Source organism: Melanaphis sacchari, unplaced genomic scaffold, assembly GCF_002803265.2.
Source record: "Melanaphis sacchari strain LSU unplaced genomic scaffold, SCAv2.0 Contig1_pilon_pilon, whole genome shotgun sequence".
NCBI classification, from domain to species: Eukaryota; Metazoa; Arthropoda; class Insecta; order Hemiptera; family Aphididae; genus Melanaphis; species Melanaphis sacchari.
Genome location: NW_020270976.1, coordinates 6,848,391 through 6,872,216, shown reverse-complemented (window position 1 = coordinate 6,872,216; position 23,826 = coordinate 6,848,391). Strand labels below are relative to the sequence as shown.

At 26.9% G+C, this 23,826-nt stretch overlaps 2 protein-coding genes across 5 annotated transcripts; one reads left to right on the top strand and one right to left on the bottom strand.

Annotated features, from left to right (window-relative positions):
* Positions 1-4,032: 4,032 nt before the first annotated feature.
* On the bottom strand, positions 4,033-9,804 carry LOC112593082 (neuroplastin). Of its 2 annotated transcripts, none has more exons than XM_025337341.1 (8): positions 8,808-9,804; positions 6,884-7,153; positions 6,310-6,436; positions 6,067-6,239; positions 5,315-5,425; positions 5,058-5,237; positions 4,843-4,982; positions 4,033-4,465 (listed from the first exon to the last, which is right to left on the bottom strand). In XM_025337341.1, the coding sequence occupies exons 1-7, from the start codon at positions 8,887-8,889 to the stop codon at positions 4,843-4,845; spliced, it is 1,083 nt and encodes a 360-aa protein (XP_025193126.1). In that variant the 5' UTR covers positions 8,890-9,804; the 3' UTR covers positions 4,033-4,465. The 2 variants fall into 2 exon arrangements, with proteins under 2 accessions (XP_025193126.1, XP_025193125.1); XM_025337340.1 differs by having other exon boundaries at positions 4,371-4,465; positions 4,847-4,982; positions 8,808-9,802.
* Positions 9,805-21,429: 11,625 nt separating this feature from the next.
* On the top strand, positions 21,430-23,820 carry LOC112593134 (pyroglutamyl-peptidase 1). Of its 3 annotated transcripts, XM_025337440.1 has the most exons (4): positions 21,430-21,783; positions 21,852-22,051; positions 22,118-22,296; positions 23,523-23,605. In XM_025337440.1, exons 1-3 carry the CDS (start codon positions 21,580-21,582, stop codon positions 22,275-22,277), a joined length of 564 nt encoding a protein of 187 aa, XP_025193225.1. In that variant the 5' UTR covers positions 21,430-21,579; the 3' UTR covers positions 22,278-22,296; positions 23,523-23,605. The 3 variants fall into 3 exon arrangements, with proteins under 3 accessions (XP_025193225.1, XP_025193226.1, XP_025193224.1); XM_025337441.1 differs by lacking the exon at positions 22,118-22,296 and having other exon boundaries at positions 23,523-23,820; XM_025337439.1 differs by lacking the exon at positions 23,523-23,605 and having other exon boundaries at positions 22,118-22,510.
* Positions 23,821-23,826: the final 6 nt, after the last annotated feature.

The window sequence follows — 23,826 nt, the reverse complement described above, 5'->3', positions numbered from 1 at the left end:
TCAAATGGCGCCACTGAAGTACTATACAGAATACCAGTGGTGTTGGAATGTACTTAAGGTGGCACATTTTCACCACCTAAAATTGGAAAGGGGTTATATATTATACAAACAAATGTATCGATATATTATGAACAAAAAAATATTTCATTTAAGTTTTATTTGCAATTTTAACCTTGCAGCTAAATGGAAATAATATTTTTGACGATACTTAAGTAAGAGTGCGAGTGGTTAAGTTGTGTTTGCACCACCTACTAAAAAATAGTTCGGCACCACTGCGAAATGTGTACATAAAAATAAAAATAGGTAAATCTATGAATATAATAACTATTAAATAGATCTAAATAAAAATTTACTAGAGCACAAACAAATTTCATTATTTTATGCATTCATTTAAATATAGGTATAAAATATACGATAAAAGATAGCCTAATTATGTATTTTACCTGAATCATTAACAATAAGATATTGTACAGTATGTATTGTTTTAATATTATAATTTTTCATATTTTGTGTATAATAAAATTAAGCATATGTATAATAGCACAATAACGAAATTTTTATTTTGCTTTTTATCTAGATTTAGCGGTAATATATATATATTATATAAGCATAATATCAGATTTTATTATTATATTAAAAAGGAGAAATAGTAGATACCTACGGAACGAGAATAAGGAGTGTAAATTAATTTTGTTTTTTAACAAACGAAAGAGTGACGCTATTAAAAAATAATAAATTTTGAAATAAATGTATTATTCCTACCTACAATGCTATATATATATATATATAGTTGTAGATATTTAACGTACTGCATTGCAAAATAATTCATGACAACACGTTTCTGGTAGGTTTTTACTTTTTTTTGCTGTTTTTATATAAAAATAAAAAAAGCTGTTTATTAAAAGATAGAAATCAAAACTTTATTCACTACAGAAAAAATAAAACGATATGTAGTATAATAAATACCTTTTACAATATATTGTTAATAATTAACAATAAAACTATAAGGGATTATTATTTTACTATTACTATTATTTTGAAAAAAAAAACAAAACTTTTTGAAAGGTATGTAATGGAGATTGTACTTTTGTAAATTGTTGATTCATAAATCAAATTAGATTTAGTCTTTACCTATGTTTGGAAAAAGCTATGCCCAGTTTACACCTCAAATTAATTACTAACCAAAAAATAGCTTTTGTAGTTACAATACATTTTTACAGCTCTTGTATCTCTTTGAAGTTATGCCTGTTAAGATCGAACAATTATGTCCTTAAATTATATCCCTAAAATACTATAAATAATTACCTAACTCAATTAATAGTTGATGAAGAAAAATATTGCAAATCCGATGTAGGTACCTTTATATATCATATCATGTACTTTATGCATACAAAGAAACTAGGTAAACTAAAATATTATTCATAAGTCAAATTATACCGAGGAACAACTTACTTTATTATACACTTTTTATTTCAATAAATTTTTAACATCAGAAATTATTATTATTTAGGTATAATACTTACTCACTAATCACTTCTAAGCTCAAATAATTTAATAACATATAAATATAATAAATATTATTATAAATTATAACATAAAATAATAATACTTTTAAATCTTTCCTACAGTAGGTAGTCAATAAGTGTCCCTATGCAGTATGCAGTTTACATGAATGCCGCGTAAATAAAAATTATAATCAATTGAAGTGGTAAACACTATAATAATGTAAATAACTATATAAAATACAGAGAATAATAAACATTCAAATCTGTGTCGAATATATTACATTTATGTATTTACATAAATCCATCCAATCATAAACACGCAACCCAACAGTCTGTTGGGAAGTTAATACTCACCAATTGCATTTATACGTATGTAATTATAACATAGCGTGTATAGCTTCAGCGGCTTACACTTGGGGAGGAACGGTAGTTTTCTCTGTTCAATACTCCGTTTGATTTTTTTTCACTAAGCATATAAAAACGTGAAAATGTTTTTTTTTTTTTATATATATACGAATATATGTATAATAAATTGTATATGATATACTTATAATTTTATTTTTAATAATCAGTGGAATTAGAGGGTTATATTAAACCCCATCTTCCTTAAATTTGAAATTTCTGTGTACGCCGCTGTACAGCTTTATCGAACTACCGACTTACATACAAGGAAAACAGGAGAAAAAAGGTAATTGAAACTGGAATGAAATAAATAAATAATCATTAAATAACAACAACTGTACTTACTATATTTCTATTTTTTTTTTTTTTTTTTAAGTAAAAATGACAATAGAAACATTAAGGCTCAGGGACATATTGGGTAAACATGTTTCTAATATATATTCACGTGTTTAAAACATTGATTTCGCACCACTGAACTCAGTCCGTATTTATCCAAATTATAACTAGAAAAAAAATTAATAACATATGGCAGTGCACTCTAGTGCACACGAACAGAAACGATAATATTGACGTTTCAGATCGCAGACCACACCCTGAAATTTTTTAACAAATTTCTTAAGGTATGGACACTAGAGTATTAACCATCAGTTATTAATATCATCCCCAAATAAACTAATTTACATTTATTTAATTTTTACACATTTGTTTACATTTAAAGAAACTATTTACCCAGAATGTCTTAATACTTATTGAAATTACAATTTGTACGATTATTTTGAGCCGCTAAAGCCAACTATTTTATTTATTTTAATAGTGAATTTGCTATAGTGGTAGAATTATTAATGGATATTATATTATATTTTTCAAAAAAAAAATTATATTATGTTATTATATTTACTATATAATAATAATAATATTTAACATTATCTTAAAATTACAAAGAAAAAAAAAAGTCATACATGAGAATTGTTGGTTCTGAAAATTAAAGCCGTTGGCAGTGTTTAATTTTTGATCAGAAACACGTTTGTACATATAAGATAGAAATTAAAGAAGGTGTAGCTTAAATTTATTTAACAACAACCCCCTCCAAGGATATTTTTTAAATTCTACCACATAAGTTATCTGAATTGTAGGTATGATTAAAAAAAGCATTAATTAAATGGCATCATTAGTGAAATATTCCTAAAATATAAGAAGGTGTGGACAAGTGGAGAAATAATAACTTGTTATAACTATGAAATTAATGATTTAATGCTAACAATATTTTTTTTAATTTTAACAAATTCTACAAATATAACACTGAATAAATAATAAAAAGGTCTTACGAGTAACAAATAAGATGGTTAACACCAATATATAGGAAATAAAATATTAACGTTTCATATCTCTCTTCTGGTGTCAAAAACTTGATTGTAATGTCACTACATTAATAGGCTTAAATTAGTTATGTTTTGAAGAAAGTTTTTTTAAATTTCATTACAACAATTTAACAACAAGCAGTGACATTATATATATATTACATAATAATAAACATAATTTTATACGATCATATACGATTTAAACTTAATTTATGCTTATTGCTAAAAATAAATTTCCAACTGGGCAACTTTCAAATTTGATAAGCACCCTTAATATACTAGTTATAAATAAAATAAACCACTTATAAGTAGAATAATAAATATATATTGCTGGGGGACAGAGGAAGTAATTATTATTAAATTACGAAAAAGTGAAATTGTTAGAAATAAAATCAGCGTGTAATACTCTATCACAATACTAACCTACGAATAAGTAACTCACATTATTTTTTTTTTAACAACACTTTTATTATAAGCTACCTATAAAATAAATCTATGACCAGAATTAAAGTAGTTTACTTTTAGTTAAACGATAGGATAAATTTAATATTATTACGAACTGAAGGAATAAACATTTATTGAGCATTAAATGCAATATTTTCAGGCTTGTAAAAGCGCAGTAAACTTAAAATTTGGATAAGTTAGGCATGATAACATTGAAATTTTAACAAACCATTGAGATTAACAGGCAGGGAGGGGGCGATTACTGTATTTTATTAATAAAATAAAAACACACATCAACTTTGGTAAAAAAAATAATAATAAAAAATAAAATAAAATAATATTAATAATAATAACACAACAAAACACGGAGAGCAAATGATTTGCACAATGAGCCTAAATTTGTTTATACAATACAGCTAGTATACCATTATTGAACCTGAATTATTCCAAAAACCAATGGAAAAACATTCAATTTCATTTTTTATGGAGTAAAAAATACAATAAGCAGTAAGTATAACACTGTTTCAGCTGGACCAAAACAACAAATAGCTGTTTTCATTTAGTTATTTGTTAACAACTATGATAAATTTTTTTCTAAAAACATAAATAAAAATTGGTCTGGCAAACCTAATGCATCTGTATCTAAAACTTTATTCCTTACTTATGACCTTTGTTTAAAATGTGTTATTATTCATTTAACTGTCAAATTATTTCCGGTGTCGTACATCACCACCACTGTGGTCGTTAGCATTGTTTCTGAAATAGGTAATAAAAAAAAATAAATAAATGAATACAATATTACAGTGTTTAAAAATAAATGTAAGCCTCAAAGATTAACATATTGTGTTAAGGTATAAGGTATAATATTATGTCATGAAATGTATATCTAATCAGAATTTGCAACAATAAAAACCTAATACATTAATCTTTATAAGACACCAGTATTCTTGTAATAGTCAGGCTTTTATGTTAAAAGATTGCTTAAAAAAAAAAAAAAAAATATTTACCATTAATATAACTAAACAATTACACTACATTTATGACCCATTAGTTAAGCAAGAATAATTTGAGTGATAGAAAAAACAGAGATTTCTTTACAATATAATCCAATATATAAATCAAGCTCATCTTACTTACGTCTCTGGCCCTTGGTCTGTATCACTTTCCTCAAATTCGGCCTTGTTACGTTTTTTCTCATATATAAATATAACCAAACACAGAAGGATTACTTCAGCACAAATACCCAAGAACGGCCACAATGCAGCCATTTTATCTATAACATAAAAAAAAAAAAAAAAAAATTAACCAAATAAAACAAACATTAACTTCTTATTATTTTATTTATTACCTTTAATGCGCACGTAAGAAGCGCCAGAGGTTACAGGATATGAGACATTACTCTTTCCAATGCAGAAGAAGTTTCCTCTATCTTCCATTTTGATAGGATCCAAAACTAAGATGGCATTGCTAATATTCTTCTTGTTAGGTAAAAACTTAATTTGTTCAGTAGGCAAAAGAGTTTTATTTTCTAAGATAAAAACGTTTTAACAGTTAGAGTTTAATATTTGAAGTATAAAAAATATATAACTTATCCTTTATACTTACCAAATTTCCAACTAATTTCTGGTGTAGGTACACCATATACAACGCATTCCAATTCCATTTTTTCACCCTCAATAAATGTAGCTGTTTTTGGCAGTTTCATGTAAGGCTTTACTGTAAAAATATTAAGTCTTAAGCATTTTTTTTTTATCCTAACTATATAAAATAAAAAAAAATTGTAGGTTAACTATCAAAATTTTAATTCTTAAAGAAATGGCTTATTTTATTAAATTAAATTCATAAATAAAATTTAAATAGTCTCTTATCATCGAATACTATTATTGAATAAAAACCAAAAATAAAATCAATTTAATTATATTGAAATCAAAAATATATAAGTATTATTTAAAGAAAGCTAATAACAGAAGGTACAAGGAAAATTGATTAAATAAATAAATTGTAATAGTTGTGACAGGAAAGTATAATGGAATATTAGAAACATTTTTACAATACAAGAATACATGATAAGAATTATCAAACAAATGCAAAAGATTAATTAAGAATAAACACTTAAAGTAAATTCTTCAAAAACTAAATCTTATTAAGGGTCTTTTATTCTTATATTTTAGTCTTAATTTAGTATGAGCTAACTAGTGATTAAATTATAAAAATATAATTATTTTAAAATATAATATAGTATACCCATTAATATTTTATTAGTTTAACTAGGTAAATAGACAAGTTATTTATTATACCTTCAATAAAAATTAGATTAATAAAATTTAAAAAAATATGATATAAAATAATATACTAACAAAAAATCTTGACTGTCTTTTCAGCTTTAACATTATTATTAGAATCACGTATTTCGCATTTATACTCGCCAACATCACTTTCAACAAAACGATTAACTACCAAAGTGTTTTCAGACACATCATAGTGGTGTGGGTCTTCAGAATCAGTTGTTATTTGATTACCATCTTTAAACCTAAAAATTAATATTTGTTAAATATTTATTTATGATAAAATATATAGACAACTAAAATGTATATACTGACCACTTTGATGTGTACTTTACACCATGAGCTTCATCATCATTACAATTAAGCACTAGTTTGCTTCTGTATTCACCTACATTATACTGATCGGTGTAGTGGTCATAATTTCCTTTTATACTTAGTGTTGCTAAAACAGAATTACAAACAAAAAATGAATACCAACTAAAAAATTAATGGTTGTTATTTTATAGCATATTTTGGATATAACATAATATAGGTCATTAAAATTGGATTTTAAACAACATAAGATTATACAAATTACATATTATATGCATTAGTAAAAAAAAAAAAAATCATATGTCTGAAAGGTTTAATGTTTTATATAATTATATGTATATTTCATTTCAAATGCAAAATCTATATAACAAATAATGAAAACAATAAAAAACCAACAACAGTAATGGGTTAATACCTAACACAATGATAAATCTAATCTATATGAGATGTCGCAGTATACTGGAAAAGTGTAACTAGTCGCAATAGTTAATTTATATGCGAGCCTAAAATGAAGCGAGGCGAGCCGGTCCGGGCACATGGACATTTAATTTAAAAGCTCATCATAGCCGGCACGTACCGGTAACCACATTTAGTACATGAAACTTGTTGTACTGAGTTGTGCATCGATAGGCACCCGAATGCATCGAGGATGCAGAATTGGTCGTAATCGTGGATACAAACATATTGTCACTAGTTACTGCTTCGCTGATATTGAAATGTTCATCAGTAACCAGGGTTTGACCATCCTTTTGCCATTTTATGACTTGGAACATTGAAACACGACATGTTATCTTAAATGGGTCGCCTTCTCTCACTGTTGTATTACCCTCGTAAGTGGGCTCATCAGCTAAGTAGTCCAATTTCGTTTCCGAAACAAACAAACATATTTTTCATACCCCATAGCCACGAACAATTTAAATAAACAAATAAATAAAAACTAAATAATCAAGAGTTACCTTTAGCTGTGCTTAATAATTTAATTGTTGAATACATGGCTTAAAAACTTTATCATTAGGCTAATTATATAGGTAGTTAAGTAATTTAAGCAAACCTACAAAAACTTAAAAATTATACTAAATTACTATAATCTTCATAGACATCACATCAACTAGGTACTTAAATATAAATTTTCTGTTTTTTTATTAAGTTTACACATACCTATATTTAAACTATACCTAATTTTTAAGAAAATAGGGAAAGTATTTTATTTTAAACTTTCTTTGATTATATGTTGCTAAAAAAAAAATTACTTATAAACGATAATATCAACCGAAAAAATTTTTAGATAATAAATTCTATTAAAATTATTTGAATTTAAATATAAATTTCTATTATTACATACCAATGTTTATCTTAAATTATAAACTTGCTATAAGTAGATAAAAAGGTGTATGGTTAGTGATAGTAAGTTAATAAGAAGATAATTACATAAAAATAATAGATCTACATTTGTCAAATTATTTAAAAAAAATTAGGTATCTTATTTAGGTAACATTAATATCAAGATTAATATAAAATGCAATAAGATAAATTATTAATTTAGATACCTAGCAACTTAATAATTATTAATGAAAACGTAATAACAGCTTATTTCATTGAATATTTTTAACTTATATCATAAAATGAATATACAGTAAAACTGTTATGATGGTTTTGCATAGAACCAACTGATTATTTTATCAAAAGGGGACAAAATTATTGGGGATATAGGTTATTTGAGACTTGCTATTTTTCATTATAGGGAGAATTCCGTCTAATAGAAGATTGGTCATAAAGAGGTCTTACTGTACAAAATAAAAATATCTAATTTAATTTCAAATTAAAGAAATCTAGTTGTAACTCGCCACCCACTAGCATCCTATGTATAGGTAATAATAGATAAAAGACTTATTACATTTGTCATTAATATCTAGTACCTATATTATTGTATACATACATAGATATATTTCTTTTTTTTAAATTAGGTAGTAGGTAGGTACCTGAAACCATTTTAATTTATAGTATTTTAAATTAAATTGACATATCTACTTGAAGTCAGTGTAAAATGATTACTTCGACATGATTATAAGAAAAATTTATTTTATTTTATCGTTAAAACTACAATACCTTAAAAATCTATTGTACCTATTCATTTGAACCAAAGCTGTTGTTGCACAGAATATAATGTAAGTAGTAACAAAATCTATTTGAAACTATACAGGGACTGTTTTGAGAGTTGACGATCAGCATAAATATTAGAAAATACTAACAAGCTGTAGACAAGTGGCGGCATTATGAAGAGACAATTTGATACGTTGTGAGTTACAAAACCCGACTACAAGAGAGTAATGTTTGTTCTGGGGTTGTGGTATTAAACTTACAGCAAACCAGTAAAAAGTAACCCACCAAACATTTTCAAATAATTTGTTTACTTAATTCATCTATTTTCAAAAGGTGCGGGAAAAACGGGTAACGCCCTAACCCCAGCGACTGCAAATCGACGTAAGAACAAAGAAACATACCCAAGACCCTGGAGGGCTGGAAATCCAATAAGGCGTAGAAAACGACGCTGTACACAACGATGCTGAGCGAATTCCAGCACATAATTTCGGATACGTTTTCCCGGGTACGGGTCGGCCGAATTTCTCAGCAAATCACTCTAAAACGATCGCACTGGCCGTCTAGTCGTCGCAGCCACCGCCACCGTCGCGCTCCTGATCGTCGTCGTCGTCGCCGCCACCACCGCCGCCGCCGCCGCCGTCTTGATCACCGTAGCCGTAGCCGTGATCGACGCTGTGAAGGTCTTCGTCACCGTCGCCGAACGTCGACCAGAAGGAATTCAAACGAAAAAAAACCACGACACCCACACGAAAACACACAAGTTACGTACAGTACCTAGGTATGTATGTATATGAAAAAAAAAAAAAATTAATTCTTTACTCAGTCGCACGCACAACTCACGACGGCTAGAGCGTTGATGTCGGTGTGTGTGTGTGTATGTGTGTGTGTGTGTGTGTGCGTGTGTTCGGTGCGCGTGTATGCGTATGAAAAACCGTACGGTCTACGGACGCCCGCGCGCGCGGAATTAAAAAGGCGATATTATTCGGCGGACCGTGTACGAGTGAACGTGTGTTGGTGAGCGAGTGTGTGTGTGTATGTATGGGACAGTGTGTGTGTGGAACGAACGACTGCCCGTACAGTGTGTACAGCGGCTAGTGGAACGTATTTATGTGTGACTGAGTGAACGAGTTTATGAGCGAGTGAGCGCATACGTACGTGACGTATATGTGTGTGTGTGTGTATGTATGACGTACGTATTTATGTATGCGTGTGTATGTGAGTGTGTATGTATTACGGTGTTCAGTCGTCGGAGAGAGGTAAAATAGGCTAAAAATTTCCTTGTGCCCCGCGGAACAGGGCCGACAGAAAATAACTCGAAGGGAGAGAAGAGACGACGACACACACGCACAGATGCGACGGCAGAGAGAGAGCGACTACGGGGCCGTCGTCATTGACTCGGCGTTGGTGTGACCGAGACGGCCAAACTCACCGCTGCGGCGGCGGCGGCGCCCTGTCGTATTGATTTGCCGCCGCTCCACGCCCCGCCCTGCGCCGCGACAGCGTAACAGTCGCGTAGCCGCTATCGCCGTCGCCGGGCGCTCGACAGTGGTACCGCAGTCGGCGGATCGAAATTATTCGCGCGATACGCGGCGGAAAACACCGCATCCGCCCCCGGTGCAGCCACTACGGTCTCGCGCCGAAAGTTCCTACACAGTTTTTCCGTTTTTTTTTTCGACCGGCGGCGAGCTGTTCCCCGCCGAAGTCGCCGACCTCGAAATTTGACCGGAGAACCGCTCGCCCCACCATGTGCATGTGTTCACGAACCACCTCCCGGGCTCTAACCACGGCCCATCCCTTAAGTCATCGAGTCCGCGCACCTAGCGCAATGGCTGGTCGGGCCGGGACGACCGACGGGTACACACCAACCGAATCGTAGGTCGTGTCCCCTTTTGTTGGGGGTGGAAGGAATGAGCGCGTGCGCGATCGGAAAACTCCTTTGCGCTCATTCTCTCTGCATCCCCCCTCCATAACCGTCTTTCTCTCTCATTATCGTTATTTCGTTATTTCTCCTTCACTCATTCATCCCCGTCGTCGTCGTATCACCCCCGCCGAACATAGACCTATTTTCTTTCCACTCCTCTCGCATCAGCCAAGTCCCCGGCCGCCTGTATTTATACCATCGTTGGTTTAATAACATTATAATAATTAATAATAATATTATGTACGTGTGTGACAACGATAATAAATGACATTAATATATGAATCATGTACGTGGTGACGATAGGGCACGGATCGCACGACGTGACGTGTGTACGTCATACCTGTACCGATTACATTTACAGGGATGGATAGAGGGTGTAAGTGGAAGAAAAGCTTATCAAAAGTCACAGCGCAGTGGCAATGGTGTTCCGATAACGCACCTGCCGTTGCGTACACTGCAACGTACCTAATCGGCCGCCGAAAGCACGCACGCACACATAATATGGGTCAAAGTATGTGTACATAATGTGTACTACATACGAACGTCGTCGTCGTCGGGCGATCGACATGCAGTCTGCTGCCGTCGCCGTCGTTTATATTTATTTAGCCCCGACTACAGCGGAATTTTTTTGTTTATATATACATAGATGCTTAGACGTAAAAAAAAATAGTTTTATTAATCTAATTAATGGGCACTGGCTCGTGAGATTTTCACTGTCATTTCAAAAGAATTCTCGTAAACGCGTTTGGCACAGTAATTGTGTCCGTCAATCGAATGGCGGGAGTGTGTGACACATCGTATTTAAATCCCGCACTAACCATTGCCACGATTTCTCCAATATCGGTTTAATATTCCGCTCAATCAATGCCGATTATCGATCGCTTTCTGATAGACAATAATCTTTGCACTCGTACACGATACGGCTTGATAGTATATTATTTTTGTATTACAGAATATTGACGTAACATAAGCGTGTCGTGTAAATTCTAGTTTAGGCGTTGCCTAGGTATATGCCAATCGGTATATTTTGTACCTACTGGCTCATATCTAATACTGGTGCACATAACCATTATACATTGTTATTGCCGGATTTGTCACTCCATTACACCTGATAATAGAATTGTATTATAATATGATAATCTATCGTATAATATTATAGTATCGATGTTTACAAATAAAAAAAATTAAATGTTCAATAATGGCAAAAGGTGTCAGTGTAATCGTATTGGCTATACAACTATAGAGGCTTAAATATGTTGGTCACGGCAACTTTTGAGAATTCGAGTGGGTAAAAACTATGCTATTATAGAGATATAAAAAAAATATCTGTACTAAAATATACAGTTAATACATAGACCAAGGAATACTTTAGGGACTAAAAAGGGCGTTACACACGCCCTATACGTTAGTATAGGCAATTTCATTGATTATCTTATAAGATAAATTAAGCATAAATAAGTGAATATTAAATAATTAATAGATAAGTATTAAAATACATTTAAAACATGAATAATATTTTAATATAAATTGTAATATAATACATTAAAAAACAAATGTATAATAGGTACCTATATACTATAATACACCACATGCAGTATATGCCTATACAAATATAATTTAAAATGTATTCATGTTAATGAAAATTTTAAAAAGATAAGTATATCATAAATAAAATCATATTTATTTTATGATAAAAACTGTATCATAATAAATTTGTAAATAATAAATACGGATTTACATATTCACAGTTTTTACATCAAGATAATAATGTTCTTATATATATATACTATAGATACGTCATTCTAAGGTCTATTTACAATAAGAAAATAATTAAATTCCTATTTTTTTTTAAATTTTGACAAATTAAATTGACAGTTATAACTTATAAGTAATTAAAAAGTTAACCATAGATTTTTAATTAAATTATCATTAGTTATAACTTATATCATCATAATAATATAAATGTATTTATACGGTATAACTACGATATTACTACATTAGTTATTGAATTTCACATGACAATAGTTTTAGTTATGACTCATAAGTTATAAATTATAACTTATAAGTTTTATAATTATAATAATTATTATACAATCAACACACTGCATAGCACTTGGCGCGAAGCCTAGCTTTTTGTTAGGGAGTGTCTTAATTTTATATTTAAATACTACTTATGAGGGGAGGGAGTAACACAATTTCCAACGTATTAATTAATCTCCACAAAAATAATATCGAATATGAAATAAAACTATATGACAACATATTTTTTAAGTACCTATATTTAAAAGGTATTATATCTATTGAATAATTTTTTTACATAAATACGATTTACGATATGTTAAAACTTATAAGTTTTAACATATTTTGTTTTTGCTTACAACTCCTAAAAGTAATTAACCAACTCCTGACTACGCCTCTGCACAGTACTGTACATAACAGTTTTTTTTTTATTATTTAACACTAAAAAATTTTCACTATATTAATTAATAATTAAGGTTCAGCTTTCCATACTTTGTTATTGTTATCATTATTAAAATTTATATAAAATTTATACACTGTGAATTAATCAGTTAACATTTTCGAATCTGCGAATTCAATATTAATTATTATTTCATATTATGTTTAAAAAAAAATATGTACAATAATTATTGTTTACTTCTTAATAATATTTTAATAATATACCTACTTAAGTTGTTCTATTTTAGGGTTATTGCAAGATACGTCTTTGATTTCTATTATAATACTTTTGGTTTTTTATTTTAAGCAATAATATTCAACAATATTATGAAATTGCGAAAATTTAAAAATGTGTATAATGTATTTTATATTTGAATAAAGCACTGATATAATTTCATTTTTTTTATGCGCATATTTTGATGCAGGCCACACCATAAGCCCTGTCTAGAATTTTTTCATTTCAGGCTAACCAATCTATAAGAGCCAAATAACAATAACATTGAATTTTAAACACAAAAATGTATATATTATGTGATTTAATTAACGCCACTGAAATAAAATATTATATTTTTTAAAGTCTTAGCTCATATGACTTACTAGTACTTATAGTAGTATTATAAGCATATTATATTATATTTTAGTTAATTTGTTTATTATAATTTATATAACACGTTAACGGTATTAAACTAGTATTTAGTAATCTGTATAACACCATTTATATACTATCATTATACAAATATAATAAATGTGACCTACATAAAATATATAATGTGGTTTACTATACATTACTTTAATTAATAGTACCTACTACACATTTAAATTTAACTGATATTATGTTTTTTCTTTATCAGTTAAAATTATTTATTATTTATAGATACTACTTAGTACTTACTAAGTATTTAATAAATTATAATATAAAATATTAACATTTTTAAAATTGCATTGTGTATAGTAAATAATGATACACGTGACACGTCATGCCAAAGATTCAAGTCTCTTCTAATAATTTTTTTTTTTTAATTAGGTATAACAAAATAACTAATTAGTAAAAACTTAAAATTGTTGTTTCTTGTTTAAATTATTTTCAAAAATTTAAATTAAAATACCTATACATAAAACATTTGTGCATATTAATATATTATGTATTATTAAAATAAAAATATGAAATAAAGATTCTTGTACAGTTCAACAGTTGTACCTATTACATTTTTGATTTTTTTTTAACTAAGCATATAATTGTTCATCATCCAGAAATATCGAAAATCAAAAACTTTTAACTCTCATGAATAGTTCAAAATTAGTCGATATAATTTGAATATTTCAATGAATATAGAAAATTATAATTTAAGTCATAGTATTTCAAATTTCTATAGGTAATAATTCTTAACTTACAACAACAAAAAAATAAATAAATCATTCAAAAATAAATCGTTATTTTACATTTTTGTTTGGTTACCAAAGTATCTTAGTTTTATATCTATACCTATGTTTAATAGCCAATAGGTACTACTATAGAGCTGTAGTGGATTGAACAAGAAACATACAATGAGTAATGAATATAATATGACAATCACGATGATGTTAATTTTATCTTGATTGCCGTTTGCCGATTGGGGTGTGGTACAAAATACAAATCCATTAATAAACTAGAGAACATATTTGTAACTTTTGTATGAAAAGGTCAATAGTGTATTATTAATACCTAGGTACTCGATATCTTAATAAATTAAATCATTTTTAAAATGTTCTTGTTTTATATTTTATGAATACCAACTTATTGTATAATAATTAATACATCTTACTTCGCCCTCTTTATTTAATGATATAATTGAATAATCAAAACAGTTTTAGAAATTTACCAATAATTAAAATATAAAACAAAAGTTGATTTGTTATTATTTTTATCACATCATTACAACAAAGGTTGCTACTATAGCCTATAGGTACCGGCGTATCGCTTAATTATAATACAGAAATCACAATTTTTTTAGAAGATAAGTTGATGGATGATCTAGTATTATTTAGCTACTGTAAACTACATGGCCTATATGTAAAATAAATGTTATAGTATTATTAAAATTCGAACTCCCTCCCTCCTCTCGAATAGCTTCTGAATTTCTGATCCGCTACTAAATAATCGATGCTCTAAATTAATGGAAATAAACTATTAATATGTTAAAAAAATTACAAAAATCTGAAAATATAGGTTATACTTACGTGTTATATGTTAATAAATAATGATGAATTATCTTATAAAATATAAAAATACTTAAATGAAATCATATAAGTCATCGTCTTTTAACAACATTAGTATCTATTGCAATTATTTAAATTGTTGATTTCAAAATACTTTGACTAAATTTTATTCAAAGCGTATAGTATTATTTATTTTTCAATAAACTCGAATCATTTAAGTATAATACCTACGTCCTACATCATTATAAATAATTTAAAAAAAAAACTATCAGTGTTTTTTTTTTAAATGGACTAAGTTCATCGTGTTTTTGTTAGAATATACCTACATAAACTTAGAACTTGGTACTTTATACCAAATTGAGAGTTACATACCTATACATAGTAAAATTCTTAACTAGAATTTTTTTTATAATTATTAAATATGCTTTTATGTGACTAGAAATTATAATGATAATTTTTAAAATTTAATTTATACTTTGTAAAAAATATATTTAAAAAATACTATTGTAGTATTTGATAGTTAATTATAGATATTATACATAATAAATCTTAAAAATAATTGCAAAATGTGTGTTTTAACTTAAGTTAAATAATACATATTAAATGGTATATAATTTAAAATTAATTTTATAACATTTTAATCACATTGCACTCTTTAAATTTTATATTTCTTTCTATGAATTCAAATAAATAATAATAAAGATTATGATATGTATCGTGTAAAAATTATGCATGGAAAAATGTTTATTATAGACTTGACCGCTTGATTTAAATTTTAACCACACCTAGAGCTTTTAGGGTTTCGCTCAGACATTTTTTGTTTTGACCTAATTTAGCTCGTTTCAAACAGAGTGAGAAATAAAGTGACCAACATACAGCAGAACTACAAGTTGTACTTAAATGATACCATTTGATCTACTATAGAAGTATTAAACAAATCTATTACAGCCAAAGTAGTCTGTTAAAGAAAAATTAGATACAATAGCTAATTATATACACTACCATTATAATATTACGCTCATTTCAGTTATTTCGTTGAATATTTATATGTCGTCCGCAGATGCCGCAGCTTGGAATTTTTTTATTGTACCCAGTACGCCACTAATTTGCCGGCACGTATATTATATAACCTCACGCAGTATCCACTACACTAGCTGCAGTATGCCAGTATACCTATATATTAGATGTATGCAAACTAAAAATCATTAGCAATTCACTAACTCGAATAAGACGAGTGAAATTTATTTTTTAAACAAAATAAATCAGTATGTTATCACTATAGGGCTTGGATTTCGGAACTTGATGCACTTACATCTTTTTTTCTAATGCGTTTATACGAGGCTTGTATTTACAGAAATATGGCTAACATCTTGTAAAATTCAATGGAACCATTTTTATTTGGCAATTTTTTGCATTTTTCAATAATTTTTAGTTATTTGGTCAGTTTTTTTTATTTATTTTGATGCATTGTTTCTATTTTTTTTTTTTTATTATTTTGACAAAATTAAATATTTGAAAAATTAACGTATTGTATAGCCATAAATTCTTCAAGTATTTTTCTAAAAATACCGATTTATTATTTGTAATTATTTTGATTTACTGACATTATTTCTTATTTCCGTTTTAGATTTAATTTAGGCCCTACGTTTGTAAAAAAAAAAAAACATATTCAATGTATAATAATATTAACATTATTTAAACTATGATGAATAAAATAATAAATTAATGATTAAAAAATATAAATTAAAAAATGATGATTTTTGATAATGTATTAATAAAAAACGTAATTTTTTTAAATGTTATGTTATTTTTGGTATTTTAAGATCATTTTTTGATGTTTATAAGTCATTTTAATACTTATTTGAGTGCATTTTTAAAAATTTTTAGGTCATCAAGTTCCGGGTTCTAGTTATTATAAATAGGTATAATAACAGTATGCCTCAAATAAAATTATTAAGATTTGTTTTCATAATTTTTCTTTAAATATTTGTATTTCGGTTTAAAAATATATATGCTCAATTTTGTAGTCCAAATAAAATATAGAACCTATAATAATATAAATAATGATATACAGTAAGAATAGCTCGAAATGTTATAATAATGTTCAATAAAACATAATATTATTGCATTCTAGTTGTACATCATTATAAGTTAAAACAAAAAAATAAATATAACTACACTAAATATTGAAAAACCAAGTATATGACTTCCTAACTCAATTGCATTGCATAAATAATATCCAGTACAATAAAGATCTAATGCATAATGCATATTGTGTACTACGTGTAATGTGTACCTATGATGCAGCATAAAATATGAATTATTATAAGTTGACAGACTAAATAGAGATATTTTTGGCCATAAAATGTATTTTTGTTAACGATTTCCTAGTTAATAGGCTTAAAAAAGAATGTAAATTATTTTATTTTACATAATGTATACACAACAAAAACTAACAGGTATTTGATATATTTATATATTTTGTATTATGTATTTATTTAATAGATATATTTAAATAATTAGGTGTGTTATTTATAGGTATTCATGTTTTAAAATGTCTGAAATTTTACAAACTTTGATAGTACTATACACATTACATTCTATACTTGCACCTTACTAATATTTATTGATAATAAATAATAATTGTCTAAAAATGCCACTTTTAAGTTTATAAAAAAAAAAAATTAGAAATTAGACTAAAAATTCATGAACACGAAGTGAGTCAACTGACTTTATAAATTTAAAGTCTAAATCATTCTTCTCGACAATTTTCAACAATCTTCAAGAAAAAACTACCCCAATTTTCATAAATGAACTTATAGAGCAAGCTATCTTTAGCTAATAAATTAGTAATTTAATATATAATTTAAAAATATATCTAGAGTAAGAACTAAAAATTATTTTATTTTCATGTATATTGTATAACCTTTATTTTGAAAATATTACACGAATCGACGAATCATACTAAATCGTTTTACTAAACACATTAGTATTTGTATTTCACATGCAATCCCAACTTTGGTATAATTTTACATTATAATGAATATTCGAATTTTTAATCAAAACTTGTAATACATGCATACAGCTAATAATAACTGTTATTGAAATGTACTGATATTTATAATCACAATTTATGAATTAATGTAACACGTATAATTGTTTTAAATTGAACGTAATTTATAATTACTACATCAAAAAATTTTTAAAGCATGTATTGAAATGCATTTAATATTGAAATTTGAAATATTATTTACGTTTTCATTATTATAAGATTATATATAGTTCTATTATTTTTTTATATAGCATTTTATTTTATGACATGAGCTCATAAATTCTAAAACTTTTATACGCCAGAATAAAATTAATAAGTTTGAAAAAAAAGCAATAAAAATTAATGACTTTCATAAAAATGCATGCCTATAATGTACGTATATTTTTAACTACAAAAAACTAAAAAATTTAACGATTTTGATGAATTTTATAAAGATTTTAAATATAAATGCTTATAAAAAAAATAATATTTTGACTGTAATTTTATTTGTTTTTTTTTTTTTTTTTTGGTAGAGAAAAGAAAATTAAAATACCATATGTCCATACTCAAAAAAAGTCAAAATATTTTAAAATTTGTATTATGAGTAGAAAATACAAATATAAATAATAATATAATAAACTTATAAAAAAAATTTAATGAAAATCTATGGCTATTTGTTTTTGAACTGCGACAAAAAACAAAATCGATATTATCAATTACCAGTTTTGAATGAAAATTCCTTAACTTTTTCCTTGTTATTTTGGAAAGTAGAATGGATTCAAAAAACCACATTTAATTTAAAAATCTAAGCATTTTTACTAACCAAAAATGTGATAGGTCAGAAAAAATACATTATTGTAAAACTAATATAAATTAATTACTTCGGCTTAGGGTCTAAAAATTATTTTCGTTCCACAGTTCAGAATTATATTTTATTTTAAAGGAGAAACGTTTATTTTAAAAGACTATTTTATGTTCAAGTGCATGCAATTAAGTTTTCGAAATTTTCTTTTATAATATAGACTAGTTAATTGATACGTAGTCGTTTACTGAACTAGTTGTAGTTTACTAGAAATACCATATTTCATGAATGTTACGAAAAAAACTATTCGAATTTGAAACGTTACACGTTTGATCGAATAAACATAGAATATTGATTATGTATATTTGTATCTCGATTAACAAGACGTGACGTCTGATGGATACTATAGTAAGTCGTTAGGTATACATATTAATAAATTACTCAGTGAAATGAAAACATATACACCCAATAATTGACACACTTCATTATAGACTCTAATAATCCGACACCTAGCTAAATAGTTTCCCTTTAGAACATGGCTGTATAATAAAAGAAAAACTAATAGTGGAATAATAGACATTTAGATCGATCACTTTCGATAGGTATTATGCATTTATACAGATTACGACCTATAAAGATTGAATGGCATTGTTTATTTTCGATATCCATTATATTTTGATATCAGTTAGAGTTTGTACTTTGTTTCCAAGTCATAAATCACAAGATTTGACTAATTATTACAAAATTATATTTTAAATGTTAATATAATAAGTAAAATAATTACATATTGGATATTTTAAGTAATATCCAGGTATTTATGTATTTGAATGTATTATTGTATAATGTATATTACATTATCCAACTAATGCTTACAGATATTTTGATTATGACAGCATACATTCAAGTTATTATTTATATTTTTTATGGTAAAATTATCCTATTATCAATTACATCCGGTTGTCTCTAACAATTAATTTAAAAGGGCTTATTAAGATACAGTTAATGTTGATGTTGATTAGGACTTTTCCCTCGTAATTTTGGTACAATGGATCGCGACAACATTACACTTACTAGTGACTAGTGAGGATAAAGTGCCTACAACGTACTTCGTTTCAATAAAATTAATTAGTCACTTATTAAACGTTGTTGATGTGTATTAATTATTTGAATTGCAATTTCTAACAACGAAAATTATTTGTAAATTCATTGAATACTGTTCATACATTTTTTAAATTGTGAAAATAATAATTTTCAAAAAAATTATTTAAAAACATACTTTTTATATGATTTATAATATCTTATAGGCACTAAAATATTAACATAGATTATTAATAAATCTGCTAAGTAAAAGATAATATAGACATATGCATATTTAACAATAAGTGTTAAGCAGGTATACCTGCAGTGTGACAGCAGTAGTCTGCAGTGATGAGGTCTATTTATTTCATTCACCTTACAAAACAAGACATTTTCATAATATTAAAAATTCCGAATTTAACTAAAAGTATTTCAAATACTATATTAGTTATGAAAACGAAATGAAGATTTCCTAAATAATACCGAAGAACTTTATTTCACAAAGTCATGACAGCACTTTTATAATATATGATGTATTTCTTTATAGATATTATATATTATATAAGTTTATATGACTACTTATACGTCATGCATGTATATATTCATAAGTTATGTAGGTTTAAAGGAACATATATATGTAGTAGTGTAAACGGGTTACGTATCGGTTCATTCACATTTATTTGTATGGTATTGCTTTGTACCTATAATTATATAAATATGATTTATACGTACCGTATATATATATATTTGTCGCCTTCATTAATCTATTCTAATAATTCCTCAATTATATAATTATAAATATAAATTACAACGTATTAGCAATTCATATTTACAAACATATAAAAGAAACAATTATTTTTAAAAAAAATGTGTCGCTTTATCATAAAAATTTCTAAAATTGGATTCTATATAATATTATTAAAATATCTATTAACTATTAAAAATTATAAAACACCTGAGTAATACTTAATTTTCTGTTATAACAACACTATTGACACAGATTTAAAACTAAACTCTTTTTATTGTTTACTTTTTGATGAATTTGGTGTACCTAAAAAAAAGCTTTTCAAAATGTTTACATTTGGTTATCCTGTATATGGTATATCTAGTGACCAGTACCAATAATGTGTTTATAGAATATCTAATTTCTTAGAGTTTTTCGATAAAGGTACCCATAATTTCTGATTTCATTAGGTGTAAGAATAAACTCGCGACAACACTGTCGAAAATTCTAAAAAAATAACATCAAGCGTGAGTTTTACCACTTAATTTATCATCTTATATCCACAAATAACCTACGTTTTTTGGGGTTCTTAATGTTCTTATGTTTATATTGATCTCTTGTTCAATAATACGACGAGGTCACTGTTTTTGAAATGAAAGAACTCTTATTTATATTCTCCTTTAATCAATAAAGTTATCAACTTCTTATCAAGTTAAATAAAATATTGATAATATATTATCAATGTTATCTACGAAAAAAATATCAAATAATAATATTATTATTAATTCAACAATATTCATATTTATATTAATAATTTAATAATCTAATAGAACAGGCCATATCAGCTGTTGATATTGTTGTTGGTTAGATAAAAACGATAAAGTATAAAACGTGTTTCACGTTTCACTGTAATTACTAATTTAATATAATTAATATTATCGCTTTTTAAAGTTAATTAATAAATTATGACTTCAAAAACAGTAGTTGTCACTGGTTTTGGACTTTTTCGTGACTATAAAGTGAATGCAAGTTGGGAGGTTGCTCGAATATTATCTGAAACTGGCATCAGTGATGAATTAAATATAAATTTGGTCACAATCAATATTCCTGTGTCTTACAAAGATGTTGATGATATTGTGCCAGCACTCTGGGCTCAACATAAACCTGCTGTAAGTTATACAATATGAAAAAAAATTAGTAATTGGTATAATTTTAGTAAATAATATATCAACTGTAGCTCATGGTTCATTTGGGCGTATCACACTTGGCTAAAACGTTAACGGTTGAGTTGATTGCTAATGGGCATGGTTATTGTAGTATGGATATCTATGGAAACTGTCCTGATGATAAATGTTTAATTAATAATGTAATTGAAACGGGCTTGAAAATAGAATGCACTGATGAATTAGATATCTGCACTTCTCAAGATGCTGGAAGGTATTTATGGACAAAGAGCATTTACAGTTTTTCTTTATTTTCATTTATATTATTTGTATTATACAGGTTTTTATGCGAGTACATTTATTTTAAGTCTCTATGTATTAATAAAAATCAAACTATATTTATTCATGTACCGCAATTGAATCAAGATAATACAGCTCAAAAACTAGCTGAAAAACTTAAATATATTATCAAAAAATTACTAGACCAAGTTGCAGAATAATTTGATGAAATACCTTTAAGTAATTTAATACTTTATATAATTTGTGATAACTTTTCTTTTATTAGATTTTAAATTTTCATATTGCTTTTCTTAGTGGGTTTTTTTTTTTTAAATTTTAACTGTAATAAACAATTATTTGATATGATAACTAATTCAAGTACATCAATTATTACAGTTGTGGTCGTATGAATATATTATGTTGTAGTATAAATAAAATTATTTTAAGAATTTAAATATTAATTCAATCTAATATAGTAATATATTAACATAAGAATATATATCTCTCTACAAAAATATTTATCAGTACAGGTATTCATTTGTAAGATTATTGATTGAAGTATGATGTTAATGTGATTTAAGAACAAATTTTTATTTTTATTTATATTTATCAAGTACAACTAAGGGTGTGCTTACCAGTATTTATCTTACAATAAGGCATGAGAATAAACAGTTAAGTTTAAAAAATTGAATTATCGAGATAATTTTTATTTTTATTTATTATTAGATTAATGAATGTTGTATCTCTACCTGTACTGTACACATTTAAAATAAACATATAATTCAAATTGATGTTTTTATTTTATGGAATTTATTATTTATTAATTTATGACATAATAACATAATATAATATTGAGTGTGAGCAATGAGCATAGTTATATGTTGCTATATATTATTACTCTTTACATTTTAGCACAATTAAATATTTTAATCTTATTGTGCCCTTATAAAATATTAAAATATAAACATAAAGAATGTTATTTTGATGATAATTAAAGATATAATTATGATACTAAGATATCAAATTAAAATTTTTAAATACATATTTTAATTTATTACCCCACTATATAAAATGTATAAGGATAGATAAATAAATATTATATTTCTAAACATATAATAATTTTACTATATTTTAATTTACAAAAAAACAGGTAGGGTCAAAATTTAGGCACGTTAATTTGAATTTAATGATGTATCATTAAATATGAAAAACGATTCTGAGCGGAGACGAATGTCAGCCAATATGGCTATACATACGCCTATACCTATCATTAAAAATATTTCGTGACGTGTTTTTTGATGTAGCTATTTAAGTCATTTATTTTACTTTTAATATTACAATAGGTTAATAAAATATTTTCCAAAAATATTGCATTTATTATAATAATAATATTTTATAACAAAAATAATAAATAATATATATTTATACCATATTATATTAACTTATATAACTTAACATTTAAATAGGTACAGTGGAAGCCGCTTATTAAAAACACGGATAATTGATACAATCGCGTTAATGAAACAAAATGTACCGGGACGGATCGGCCGTATATTAGAACATTGAAAATAAATCGGATTATTGATACATCACATCGGTTATTTGAAACAATTGGGAGAAGGTCAGTTGACATATACACCGATTATCCGGCGATAACCAATATAATTTAATCTTATCTTTGCTGTCGTTACGTTTATATATGGACGGTACTTGTCTTACGTCCTATACGATGAGCACTTTTCTGTACGTATCGTTAGTTCAACTTCGGCG

What these genes read in the sequence shown, in the direction of transcription:
- LOC112593082 (XM_025337340.1), bottom strand. Translation starts at nt 8,889, where the DNA reads ATGTGCTGGAATTCGCTCAGCATCGTTGTGTACAGCGTCGTTTTCTAC. An exon ending in AAAGACAGTCAAGATTTTTT is followed by an intron (nt 5,426 to 6,066) that starts GTTAGTATATTA and finishes ATATTTTTACAG; the next exon opens with TAAAGCCTTACATGAAACTG. An exon ending in AGAAATTAGTTGGAAATTTG is followed by an intron (nt 5,238 to 5,314) that starts GTAAGTATAAAG and finishes TTTTTATCTTAG; the next exon opens with AAAATAAAACTCTTTTGCCT.
- LOC112593134 (XM_025337440.1), top strand. Translation starts at nt 21,580, where the DNA reads ATGACTTCAAAAACAGTAGTTGTCACTGGTTTTGGACTTTTTCGTGAC. An exon ending in GGGCTCAACATAAACCTGCT is followed by an intron (nt 21,784 to 21,851) that starts GTAAGTTATACA and finishes TATCAACTGTAG; the next exon opens with CTCATGGTTCATTTGGGCGT. An exon ending in ACTTCTCAAGATGCTGGAAG is followed by an intron (nt 22,052 to 22,117) that starts GTATTTATGGAC and finishes TGTATTATACAG; the next exon opens with GTTTTTATGCGAGTACATTT.